The following is a 13,409-nucleotide window of genomic DNA, read 5'->3' as shown; positions in this document are numbered from 1 at the left end:
TTTAATACTTTTCTTGTTAAATGACTAATCTAGATTTATATTGCATAACACTTGGGACAACAAATACTTGGTACTTTCATGGTCCATATTATATGGTATAACCGACATCTGAGCTACGAAAGGAACTTGATTTGTTGTTAACATGAGTTATAATCATGAATGTCTAACAACATTTATAAGTATTTGCATTAATCAAATAAGATAACTAATGTAATCCTACTAACAATTTATAAACTGATTGGAATCTCCTTTATGTGTGGTTTCCAATTGAATAATAAGAGTTTATACTATACTTATTTAACATACTATTAGTGGATCCTCTAACCTTGATATTTGTTGTTATCATTATTTAATCCTTACATTAATCTTTCATTTAAAGTTCTCATCAACTTCTTCTTCTTTTTCTTCTTCTTCTTTTTCTTCTTCTTATATTATTATTATTAGTAGTAGTAGTACTACTACTACTGCTACTACCACTACTACTATTAGCATTATTAGTATTATTAGTATTATTGTTGTTGTTGTTGTTGTTGTTGTTGTTGTTGTTATGTTCTTGTTATTTATAATTTATACAATTAACCTTCATGTGGTTCGATCCCGGTCTTGTCGGGCTATTTATTACTTCGACACTCCTGTACTTTGAAGAAGATATTAATCTTTTGTTCATGTCATCGTGTCAGAGACAATATTATGTTTTTTTTTAATTCATTTAATAGATCAAGTCGTGTCAAAGACTATATTATGTTTTTTTTTTAATTCATTTAATAGATCAAGAATCTTGCCCTAGATTGACCATTTTTATTATTCCAATTCAATGTCTATAGTTTATCATTTGACTCAATTTTGGTTTCATCAGTATAAATCAAAGTCCTTGTTCCATGTTTTAATTCATTAATTGAGTTCATTAATTCACCTTATGCTTATAACCTAGCTTCTAACTCAATTATAGATTCATTAAACCTATCTATACACTAGCTCATGTTTGAGCAACCATAATAGTACTTCAACTTGATACCCCTAACTCGGTATGAAATATCAGCCATATTTATAATTTTATATTAATATACATAACTCATACTTTTATTTTGATTGTGCATTCATTGATTCTTTTCAATATTTATGAATTCTACTTTATATCAACAATGTTCATTAATTTATTTTATTTTATTAATTAACAAATAAGTCTTTCCACCTTTTATTTTACTTTAGATGCTTTTACATTTACTTATAATTTCACATTCCAATAACACTAACTTATTTATCCTTTTTAAGATATCCAAACTCAAGTTTTCAAAATATTCTTTAGCTTTTTTTCATTTTATTGGTTTATATTTACTTTCCAGCCTATATGATTAGGTTCATCTCATAAATAGTTCATAACCCTCGCCATTTTGATTAGTTTATTTCTAATTCATTGTCCTTAATATTACGGTCAACTTAACATTTTTCATAAAAGCCCCTGTTTATTACAACCAATTTAATTTCATATCATAATCTTTATCATTACAACTGACTAGTTACAAATCATAATCTCTATCATTATGGCCAACTAGTTATAAATCATTTTCCTATTCTAAAGACATATTTCATTTTATACCATTTTCTAGTCTTAACTATATATTTCATTTGATATTATTTTCACATTCACATTACTTAATTTTACTCATCTTTTCCATATTTGTGTATTGTACTTTGTTTATTCATTATTTTCATGCCCGTACATCATACTTCATCTACTCATCATTTTTCTACCCTCGTTTCTCACTTGGAATCATATTCTTATCCTCACCTTATTTTTTTAGTTTGTTTACTTTAATCAATTTTTTATTTGTGTACTTTTCATTAATTTGTCGTTCATTTACTCACATTGTATTCATATTTATATAATTAAGAAAAAGTACTTTTTAAGAATAAAAAAGAAAGGTGATGAACACATACTTAATGCTCTTGTTATGTAAGCCTCTCCTAGGTCTCATTTTAGATGTCCCTTCTAATATACAAAAAGATATCTAAGTCAACACCCAATTTATTCCAACCATTATATTACAACTACTTATATATATTATTTATCCACTTTCATAATAAAGTTTATAGACATATCACTTTTGTTTACAAACTTCAGTCATTCTTATTTATTTTATCATTCTTGTTTATCAATTTATTTATTTTTATAATCTTATTTAATGTTGAAGTTTTTGTCAACTATTTTCATATTCAAATTCATTGTCCAAACATTTCATCAACTAAATGCATATCCCAGTTTAATGTCTAAATATTATCTGTAATCATTTTCTATAATATGATTTAATATTCATGCATTACATGAATCATTTATACAATCCAATTTAATATATAACTATTTAGTCAACAAAACTCAATGTCTAAACTTTTCATCGATGAATTTCAATGTCTAAATTTCTAAACATTTCATTCGATGAATTTTAATATCTAAAAATCTAAATCTTTCATCGATAACAATTCATATCTAACATTTTATCAAACATATGGCGGGTATTGGATTTAAACTATCATATACTTAGCATTTGGACATACCTTACCTTTTCAATCCAAAACAACAATAACCCAATCACAAACTAATTTATTTATAAAAATCATAATAAAATTAAATCTATAAATCAATATCATCACATCCATAATACATAAATTTAATTTTAAAATTTAGATTTTCTCTAAATTCCCTCATCCATGATTGGCCATTCATGGTTTGAGAATCCATGGTTCATCTCCAGCACACTTAATTATTTCATATACATAATTTATAGAACAAACCCTATAAGTATCCAATCAAAAATCAAGTTTTTATTGTTTATTTTCAATCAACTTATAACACCATTTTTGTTCTCTGCAAGTGAACCCAATTGAGGGGTATTCAATTTCTCATAAAAAAACTAAGATAAATGATTAAATTAAAGAGTTATAAATCCCTTTTCAATACTTTTAATAAATCGATTTAATAGATTTTAAAAGTTTAGTTTAAAGACAAACCTCTTTCTTTATCTCTTTTGAAACTCTTTACTCATCAGAGTTTAATCCACTTTAATAATTCTTTCTCTTAATTTCTCTCTTAGTCTGATAAATTTATATTGTTATTTGTGAAATTAACACATTTTGTGAACCACTTATGCTATCAATCTAAAAAGGAAGAAAAAGCAAACAGGAAAGGCATTTTGTCTCCTAAAATTACAACTTTACCATTTTAGTTGCACCTCATATGCTCAATTGTTTTCTCAAATTACAAATTTACCCTTTAATTATCTACCATATATGACTACTTTTTGTCATGTCTTTTACCAAAAATATTTTTTATATTTGGGATTATTTTTTTTTTCAAGGTTTACATGGTGGGGGTTATCTTCTTGCTCGTAAACTTGTAAAGTTATAGAGCCTATCACATGCCTAAGTTTTTTCTAGTGCGTGAATGAGACTTAAATGAGGAGCGATGGTGATTAATTGTTTGGAGCGTCTCATATGAAAATAATGCGTTATTTACTCAAACAATAAGAGATTATATTTAAGTAATTCAATCAATTATTCAAAAATATATTATATTACCTTCATTAATAATAGCCAAAAATATCATTTGAATGTCATTATTTCAAATTCTTGAATGGTCCAAGGATTTAAAGAATTGGAATATAAAAATGCATGTTAAATATACCTACAACGGAGTTCAATTTATATATATATATATATATATGTACCTATAACAGAGTTCAATTTATATATATATATAAAAAAACTAATTAACATATGATATTCAAATAAACTAATTAACATATGATATTCAAATAAAGATTTTATTTTTACTGTAATATTATTTCAGATCTATGTTAAAATTCCTTTATAAAGATCCAATAAAAAAAGAAAAGACAAAAAAATAATTCTTTTTTTAATGGTTTTAGGAATGTAAGATGAACTTCCTTTTGGTTCTCCTAGAAAAGAGCTTTCACTTTTTGATTGAAAATCAAGGATATATATATATATATATATATAATTCTAAGTATTAATGTATATTTTTTTCTTGAATAGTTAAGAAAAATAATTAGTAAATATATTTATATGTATAATAAAAAAAATAAAATCACAAAAGAATTAATAAAATAAATCAAAATATACTAATTCACTTTATTTCAATTATATATTTAAAAAAATAATTTAATTGTAGCAATATTAATAAGAACTCATTTTTATAATATAACGTCCTTATCAGAAGCATGTATATTTTACAAATTATCATAAGTTCAAGTTATTAACCTATATTAGTTAAGATTTGTCCTTCAATATGATATAACATTTTTTTTTCTTAAAAATTAAATAAAAAATTATTTTGAAGATTATGGAAGATTTCAGTTCAAATTAAAAAATTTAACTCTTATAATGAATGAATGAAAAACTAGGTAAGAAATAATTATCATTATGAATACAATTTATCTAAGATTATATGGTCTATATTAATACTGTAAAATGAAAAAATAGAATGAATCAATGATTGATTCAAAATAAAGATTTAAATAAATAGAATTCATATGAAAGAGACCAATTAATTCATTATAAAAAAACAAAATAATTTTGAAGTAGATTCATTTTTGAACCAAAAGGATAATTTTAGAAAAATACTATATATGTAATATTTTATTATATAAATCCATTAATTATGAAGATAAGAAAGACTCATTTATAAGTAAGATATGTTTATAATTACAAAATATATAAAAGCAAATTATTTGATATGTCGGGATGTATCCCTATCAATAAGCATCTAGTAAAGGATGGTATAATAGATATGGAAAAAAAATCTTGTGTGGAAAATATTTAAATTTAAATTTGAAAATTCTTCATTTTTATCTTAGAAAAAAATTTGAAATTGAATTCTAAATAGGAATCGGATCCAAATAAAAAAGGATCATTCTTGATTGGATAGGGATGAATGAAAAAATACAGAAATACTAGATTATCCCACATTAAATTTAGGGTTTTGATTTTTTTTAAAATTTATAATACTTTACAATGCATATAAGATAAAAATCATGGATAATACCAATCAAATTACTTCTCAATTATGGATAAAATCATTAAAGATTTGATAACTTTACAACTCGTTATGGGTTCAGGAAACAAAAATAAAATGGTTATGTATAAGTTATTTCTCAATAAAAAAATAATAATTAAAAAAAATCTTAAATATATAGAAATCTGGAACACGTTGATATCAATTATGATTCATTATTTGAATTAATAATTTCTTTAGATATAAAAATATTATGTAAACACTTACTTAAAATTTCACTTATCACATTTCATTGTATCTTTTATAAATTTTTCTAAAGAATTCACTGCATAATATTATGAAATATGTATAAATTTTTTGAAAAAATACCTAAGAATATCAAATTGAAGCATTTGTACTATATTGAAGTAAGAAACCATGATATTTATATTTGAAAAAGATTTTATTTAGAGAAAGTTGAGAAACCATTATCTAGTTGAAAGTTTATATATATATAAACAAAGATTTTATTTTTTATTTCAAATAATAAATATTTTATAGGAATATGAAGTGTGAATTAAACTAATATTTAAATTGAAATTAATATAATGATATAAGTTCTTCCCTTATGAATCAAATAGATTAATATCTAAATAAGATTGAATATAAATTCTTTAAAATTTGAATATTTTTGCCTCTGTTTAAAGTGTTACAAAAATGTCCATGGTGGAATAAATAGCTTTATAGACCAATGATTCGCATTAAATTTCACAGCACTTTATGAAAAATTATAAGGTATAAATATATTAAATGCTCGTAACTTGATTAATGAAATAATATCTATCTTCAAAAAAATAAATATTTTTACTATCATATAAATAAAATATTTTATTATAAATGAACATGATATTTAAAAACTATCCTGTGTAAAATCATAAATCTTGAAACCAAGTTTTTTCATATAATTTTTTTTATTATACTAGAAGTAGAAATAATGTAGATTAGACATCTTAGTATCATAAAATTATCTCTTTTATTAAAAAAAATATTTTTAAAATTTTTTATTTTATTTTCATGTCATATTTATCTCTTTCATATATTGTAAATATCCACTATTTCCAACATTATATAATTCTCTTAAGTTTATTATAAGTAATATTTTAAAAATATTTTATTTTATTTTCATGTCATATTTATCTCTTTCATATATTGTAAATATCCACTATTTCCAACATTATATAATTCTCTTAAGTTTATTATAAGTTTATTTTAAATTATCTTTAAATTTTCAAAAAAAAAAATTAATCAAAGTCTTAACTTACATTCATTTTTATTTTTTATTTTAACTTATCTTTAAATTTTCAAAAAAAAAATAATCAAAGTCTTAACTTACATTCATTTTTTTATCTTTATTTCTATTTAAATAATATTTTTTAATAAACATATAAATTTTAAAGAGATTAGATTTTTTTATTTAATGATTCTCACAAAAAAAAATTAATTAAAATAATTTAATAATAAAATTGATATATAATTTTGAACATATATTCGAGATTTGTAAAAAAAAGAAAAGAAAAGGAATAGAATTAACTTGTGTTATTATGAGTTATTGAAAAAACTTAAAAAAGTCCCAGACGAGGAGGAGACGAGGCCAGACTACCTACTCTCCCCAAATCTCTCTCTGTAAATTCGCCATTTCATCAATAAAATCAAATCGCGTAAGCTTCGAACCCTAAAACATTCAAGATTTTGTGATATTGCGAATTGTTTTGAATGATTTGTTAGTTCGAATTCTGCTTTTGGATTTCTCTCCATTAAATTTGAAATTCCAGGTAGATTTGAAAGAAAGAAAGAAAGAAAAAGGAAGAATAAATGAAATTAATAACGTGCATATTACATGTGTGATTTTTTAGTTATCAAGTGTGCTTGGCTGGCTTGAAGCTTGAAGAATCATTCATATGTGTGAAATGTATTACTTTGATTCACAAAATGTGCTGGAGGATGTCAATGTGATTATTATTTTTAATTTTTTTTCTAGGAATTTGAATTTTTTTATTTTATTTTTGGTTTCTAGATTTGACTATCGTAAGACGTGCCGAGATGGGGACTATACATCGCAGGTCTGGATTACTATGATGTTCATGTAGGTAGTATCTTTATAATTAGTTTGCTAATCTAGGTTGATTAATCTCCAGTTTCTCCTGCAGTGGAGTTTATAGGAAAACAAATGATAGTGTCAGGCTCATTATCGTGACAATCGTCGGAGTTGCTTTTGGATTTTTTGTTGGTATATCATTTCCAGCAGTGACATATACAAAGGTTTGTTGATCACTAGTTTATTCCGGGAGAATCCTGGAGTTTCCATTTGGTTTAGTTAGTTTTCTCTATTTCAGATTAACATACATTCAAGCCTTACATTATCTCTCAATTTATCCATTGTGAAATCAGAATGAATTTAGAAGAAGCAAATCACTTGAAACTCTTGGATCAGGCAGCAATGTCACTAAAGTAAGTATGTAATTATGTTGCTTAACTGCTCATTCGTTTTGTTCATTTCATGTTCATTCAATGATATGCTTGCGCCATGTTTACTTGCTCTCAGATTTATGTTCCAACAAATCCTCGTGGTGCGGAGTTATTGCCTCCAGGAATTGTTGTGGCTGAATCTGACTTTTACTTGCGAAGATTATGGGGTGAACCTAGTGAGGTATATTTAGAAATTGTGAATAAAAAGATAACATTCTATAGTTTTCATTGTAATTGATTGTGGTAGCAAGTGGATTATCTTTGAATTGTTGATTCATTTCTATCTAATATCGTTGCATTTGGCTAATGTAAGCTGTAATAGAATAGGTGGTGGCCATCTGTCTGTAATGCATTAAAATAAAATGAAAGAAACTGGAATCTACACTCCATAGACGATGTGTTTTTTTTCAAAATGGATGAGCCGTGGATGATCTCTATGCATGGACAAATCGGATTTATTCAAGTTCTGGCGCAAATCTAGTTGTTGGATATTGATATTGTTAGGCCTCCAATTAGCAGACTAAGCTTTTAGATAGAATTTCTTCTATACGAACCATTAGGTCACAGTGGCTCTCAAGGTTGTCAAACTTTCTCTTTATTTGAGATCAATAGAGGATCCTTAAAATCATAACATTAGATCAATATCATAAATCTGCCAGATTTTACAAACCACGTGATACAATTTTCAAAATTGCAGATCTAAAATGCAATATATAAGTTCTGAATCATACTGTCAAATATAAAACTTAAATCATAGGATACTGAATTGTAAGTTCCTGTTAATGATATCATTAGCACAGAAATAGATTCTTATAGCAAGTGAAATTTGCAGGATATGTTGAAGAAGCCAAAGTATTTATTAACATTTACAGTCGGTTATGATCAAAGGAACAACATTAACGCAGCAGTTAAAAAGGTATACAGAAAGATCATTCCACAAATCTTCGTTTTTAAAATTGTTCTTGTTTCCATGGATACTGAGCCTTTTTTTTTTTTTTTTTTTTCCTTCTTCTTAATTCTATGATAGTTTTCTGATGATTTCCAAATTTTGCTTTTCCACTATGATGGCCGGACAAGCGAGTGGGACCAGTTTGAGTGGTCAAAAAGTGCAATCCATGTTAGTGTAGTGAGACAAACAAAATGGTAAAGTTTATGCTCTGCTGCACAGTGTTGCAATATCTGTTATTAAGAACTTGTAAACACAGGCTACATACCATATTTATTAATGCACCCTTGAGTAGAGTTAGTTATCCATTGTACTGTGAGGATGTTGATACTTATCATTTAGCTGATAATTTTGTAATCTGCTCTGCCATTCATACCTGCCTATGTTTTACAGGTGGTATGCAAAAAGGTTTTTGCATCCTGATATTGTTGGAGCTTATGAATATATTTTTATATGGGATGAAGATCTTGGAGTAGAACATTTTAATGGAGAGAAGTACGTTTTCCCTCAATTTTTTTTCTCTTCAACAGCTACATGTTTCTTTTAATTCATCTATGCAAATTTTAGGTATATACAGTTGGTCAAGAAACATGGTCTGGAGATCTCTCAACCAGGTCTTGAGCCTAATAATGGACTTACATGGCAGATGACGAAGAGGAGAGGAGACAGAGAGGTTCACAAGTAGGATTGCTCTGTGTGTGTGTGTTTTATTGGATCTGGGTGGTCTTATATGACTTGAATTTTTTTTTTTTTAACTTTTTTCATAAAGAGTTGCTGTCTACTTTGATGAACAGGGATACAGAGGAGAAACCAGGCTGGTGTAGTGACCCACATTTGCCTCCATGTGCTGCGTACTCTCTCTCACTCTCTCTCTCTCTCTCACACGCGCACACACACACACTCACTTCCTATGTGTGTGTGTGTGATATTTAAATATGCTATTTTCTTTCAGCTTTGTGGAAATCATGGCACCTGTATTCTCTCGTGAGGCTTGGCGTTGTGTGTGGCACATGATTCAGGTATTTTATGTTCAAAGATTGTGATTAGGTTATGTGTAATTGTTTGCATAATTACATGCCTGTGGGATCAGCATGCATAATTGTAATGTTGGTAGTTTGAAAATGGTCCAACAAGTGCATATCTTTTAAGGAAAAAACTCTCTATTCTAAATTGGAGGTAGTGGAAGATAGAACGGGATAAGGAGCATGCACGTAGCATTGCCACCAATCTGTGTCTAAATCATCTTCGTCAGTGTGCTTTATTTTTCAGCTGCTTTTAAAGTAATGGTTAGCATGCAGATAGCATTGCTGCCAGTCTCTGTTTAAATCATCTTCTTCGTGTGTTTTATTTTTCAGCGACTTTTAAAGTAATGGTTTTAATTGTATGCTTTTAGAATGATTTGGTGCATGGATGGGGATTGGATTTTGCTCTCAGAAGATGTGTAGAGGTCAGTGTTTTTCATCAATTGTCTCATTTAGTTTTTGCAATTAATGGAAAATTATGTCTCAACTACTTTCTTGTGAACCTTCATGTGTAGAAGATGTCAAGTACCATGCTGATGATGTTTGTGTGGTATGGCATAGACTCGGATCAAACTTTTGTTGAAGGCCTACTTGGTGTTTTGACCTTCTTCCTCTTTTTGAGTACACAATATCACTTGAAACCCAACATATTTTAACTTATTCAAAACATGTGTTGGTTTTATAAATGCAACAATTCATGTCGAATATTAGTTTTTTGTGATATACAAAAGGTATTTGGTTCTTTTTTATTCACAGAGATACATGCAAGACATCAGGGTGTATTTCATTTCTCTTTTCTATTCACTCACATGCATGCTAGACATCAAGTATGTGGATGCCAATGTCACGTCTTAAGTCAAGGGCATCGGACGTAGTTTTTTCCACAAACCCATATAAGAGACAATCAAAAAATTTGAATGCCAAAAAATGATAAATGACTCTCTTCGCCCCTCGCTTGCACATGTTAACACTAATGCGGGTTCTCATTATGCTGAACAATGGTAATAAACTTTCTCCTAGTGTCTTTTTATCAGACCTGTGTGAGAAAACTGGGCCGTTCATAACCCAGAAGTTGGGATTTTGTAATTTTGCTAAATGAAACCAATTGTTGGCTCCTTTATCTAAACACAAGATCCAAGCTAGTTTGTTGGGATCTTTATATTCACCACACAAGATCCAAGCTACTTTGCCGACTCCTTTATCTAAAAACAAAAGTCTTATATTTTAGATCAGCTATTTAACCTTCATTTTGAGATGACATTAATCCTTTTTTGCTTCACACAACAGCCTGCACATGAAAAAATTGGAGTGGTTGATTCACAGTGGATTATTCATCAAGTGATTCCTTCTCTTGGCAGCCAGGTGAGTCGTGCTTTATAGTGATGAAACTTATTTTGAAGTGAATTCATTTGTTACTCTGCAATCAAAACCACCAACTGCATGAATTCTGGTGCCAGGTGCTATGCCTCTTAAGATGCTAATATAAGCATTTATATTTATTTATTTTTATCTACTCCTTGTCAAGTTTGTCTCTCTTTTGTAGTCTAACCACCCTGGAATTTTCTGTAAAATGTCCAGGGGAAGTCAGAGAAGGGGAAAGCTCCATGGGAAGGGGTGCGTGTCTTTAGCAAAATGAGTGTGAAATCCATATCCACTTTTGAATTTGAATTATGCACACACATGTTAGACCAATCATTGTTTTCCTTTTATACAAGATTGGCGAAGATCTGAAGTGACTCCTCTCTCTCTCTCTCTCTCTCTCTCTGTTTATTCTTTTTATAAGATTTCCTTTTCCACCCCTCTTCAGGTGAGAGCAAGATGCAGAAACGAGTGGTCTTTATTCCGGAGCCGTCTTGCAGATGCTGAACAAGCATACATCTCTCAGACTAAGAAGGGGTGATTTTTTTGCCCTAACTCTTCCTGCCCCTTCCCTGCATCTCACTTGGCCCTGAAATGTGTATGAGATTCAACCCGCAGAAGATCTTTTGCTTAAAGTGGCATGCTTAGTTTCTGTTTCACGTTTTGAGTATCCTGTCCATATTTGTTGTTGTTGTCCATCGGGACATGAGATGAAATTCGGACTTCACCTTTCAGTTAAATTGATAGAAAGTTGTCTTCAGACGACTTGTTCATCATCCATTCTTTGATAAGGTCTAGAGTATAGCAAATTGTCTTGATGACATGTTCCTTGGTGTGGTCCCTTTTGCCCACAGCCTGTGACTTAGGTAGGCAAGGCAAGCCTGTTCTAAATGGAATATGGTAGACGGAGGGAGAGGCTAAAAAACAAAAACCGCAATGGTTTCAGGAATGCATTAAATATGTGTATCATTCCGTGAATTTTGGGTCAGTGATGATTTGACTTGAAATTCGAATTGGCTGATTAAATGGGCTCTCTTCTCTTTTGTTTACTTTTTTTTTTTGTAGTTTTATAAAATACTCCACTAGCTTTTTGGAGCTGTGATAAATACCGTTTCTTGCGTTGAAAAACAAGAGCTGGGTATGTTTGAAATTTTGCAATTTTCTGTCAGATGCAATGCTTGTTGACTTGGTATTATTTTTTAATCTTTTCGACAGCGTAATTCTTTCTTTTTATACTTTGAACTTGGCGGTGAAATTTGACGGGGAGTGGCCAACGTCATCTACAATTTCTATTTTAAACTGATATAAGGATTTTTGAACAGTTTCTTCTAATTTTAGTATTTAAACTAGAGGAGATGTTTCCTGCCCCTGTACAATGCAAATTAAAAAAAAAAAAAACATTTTCTAGATAAGTTTCACGTCTTCATAATGGAGAAGGGATATTTGTCGATAAGCAATGATTTTTACTAAGATCATCATAGATGCATTAATGCATCACGGAAATATTTTCCCATGACAGGCAGAATATTTTACCCGAAGGAGCAGGATCCGAAGCAGTGGCTGCTACAAGATCAGAATGGTCGATGACTGAGGACGGCCATGTAGGTTTGAGCCCTGACATAACTGTAGAAGCAAAGTAATGCAAAATCATACATGAATTTGGAAATCGAGATTAGTGGGTAATGAAGTCTCTAGCATCTAGAGAAATTAATAGATTGTTTGACAATTTTGCAATGGCTCGAGTGGCTATACTGTGATGTCAATTATTCGAAGCAAAAACAACGTATGAGTGTTCCAAATATTTGAGAAAACCTCAATCTAACCTTTAATATATTACCCCATTAAATCCCTTTATTTATTTATTTATTTATTTTATACTATCAAGTTTGTCTCAAAGTAGTGGACATTAGACAGAGTTACTTTGGAACAGGTGCTGCTAAACTGGTAGTTGTGAGTGTTCCTTCAAGGGGATGGATATTCCAAGTCGAGGTAAGAGTGAAAATGCCAAGGAGTCTTCAAAATTCAACTGGATCGTGGGTTTCAAGTCAGAATGAGGTGAATTATGAGAACTTTTTGCCTGGTTGGCGATGGTGATGTTTCGATGGAATAGAGCAGGAAAAAAAAGCCCTGTTTGGAGTGAGATTTAAGTAAGTTCTCTCACCTAACACTTAATTGATGTAGAGGGTGCCAAATCTTTTGCTTACATTGGCAGATACCTCTTGCTAACAGATAAGATATGTTCAGCTCACCTTCCATTCTTTTGTGCGGTAAGAATTGCTTACCATCCTCCTCTGAAGTGCTTAGAGATGCTGCTAAAAAGACTAGTTACATTATTATTATTATACTCAAGAATGTGCTGGACCAGAACAGAACACCCTTTGTAAAGTGCATGTCAAGTAATTTCTGTCTTAAAACGGTCTCTTGGTCGTTCGAAATTGAAGATTTTACCTTGTTTGACTGTAGTTTTTCCTCAACCTACTTCCTTCTGGAAGTAAATCAAACCATATGAGAAAATAATAAAACCCAAAACCAAACAATCTTAAATAAT

The 13,409-nt window shown here is 29.2% G+C and overlaps 1 protein-coding gene across 2 annotated transcripts; it reads left to right on the top strand.

Moving 5' to 3' along the window:
• Positions 1 to 6,586: 6,586 nt before the first annotated feature.
• Positions 6,587 to 11,887, top strand: LOC105139600 (uncharacterized). 2 transcript variants are annotated; one of them, XM_011046098.1, is made up of 15 exons: positions 6,587 to 6,726; positions 7,083 to 7,128; positions 7,216 to 7,327; positions 7,457 to 7,516; positions 7,611 to 7,715; positions 8,367 to 8,450; positions 8,562 to 8,677; positions 8,874 to 8,975; positions 9,048 to 9,161; positions 9,275 to 9,331; positions 9,433 to 9,499; positions 9,874 to 9,927; positions 10,790 to 10,864; positions 11,081 to 11,116; positions 11,310 to 11,887. In XM_011046098.1, exons 2-15 carry the CDS (start codon positions 7,109 to 7,111, stop codon positions 11,400 to 11,402), a joined length of 1,095 nt encoding a protein of 364 aa, XP_011044400.1. In that variant the 5' UTR covers positions 6,587 to 6,726; positions 7,083 to 7,108; the 3' UTR covers positions 11,403 to 11,887. The 2 variants fall into 2 exon arrangements, with proteins under 2 accessions (XP_011044400.1, XP_011044399.1); XM_011046097.1 differs by having other exon boundaries at positions 7,204 to 7,327.
• The last annotated feature ends 1,522 nt before the right edge of the window (positions 11,888 to 13,409 follow it).

Source organism: Populus euphratica, unplaced genomic scaffold, assembly GCF_000495115.2.
Source record: "Populus euphratica unplaced genomic scaffold, PopEup_1.0 scaffold94.1, whole genome shotgun sequence".
NCBI classification, from domain to species: domain Eukaryota; kingdom Viridiplantae; phylum Streptophyta; class Magnoliopsida; order Malpighiales; family Salicaceae; genus Populus; species Populus euphratica.
This window is presented reverse-complemented; position numbering and strand designations above follow the sequence as displayed.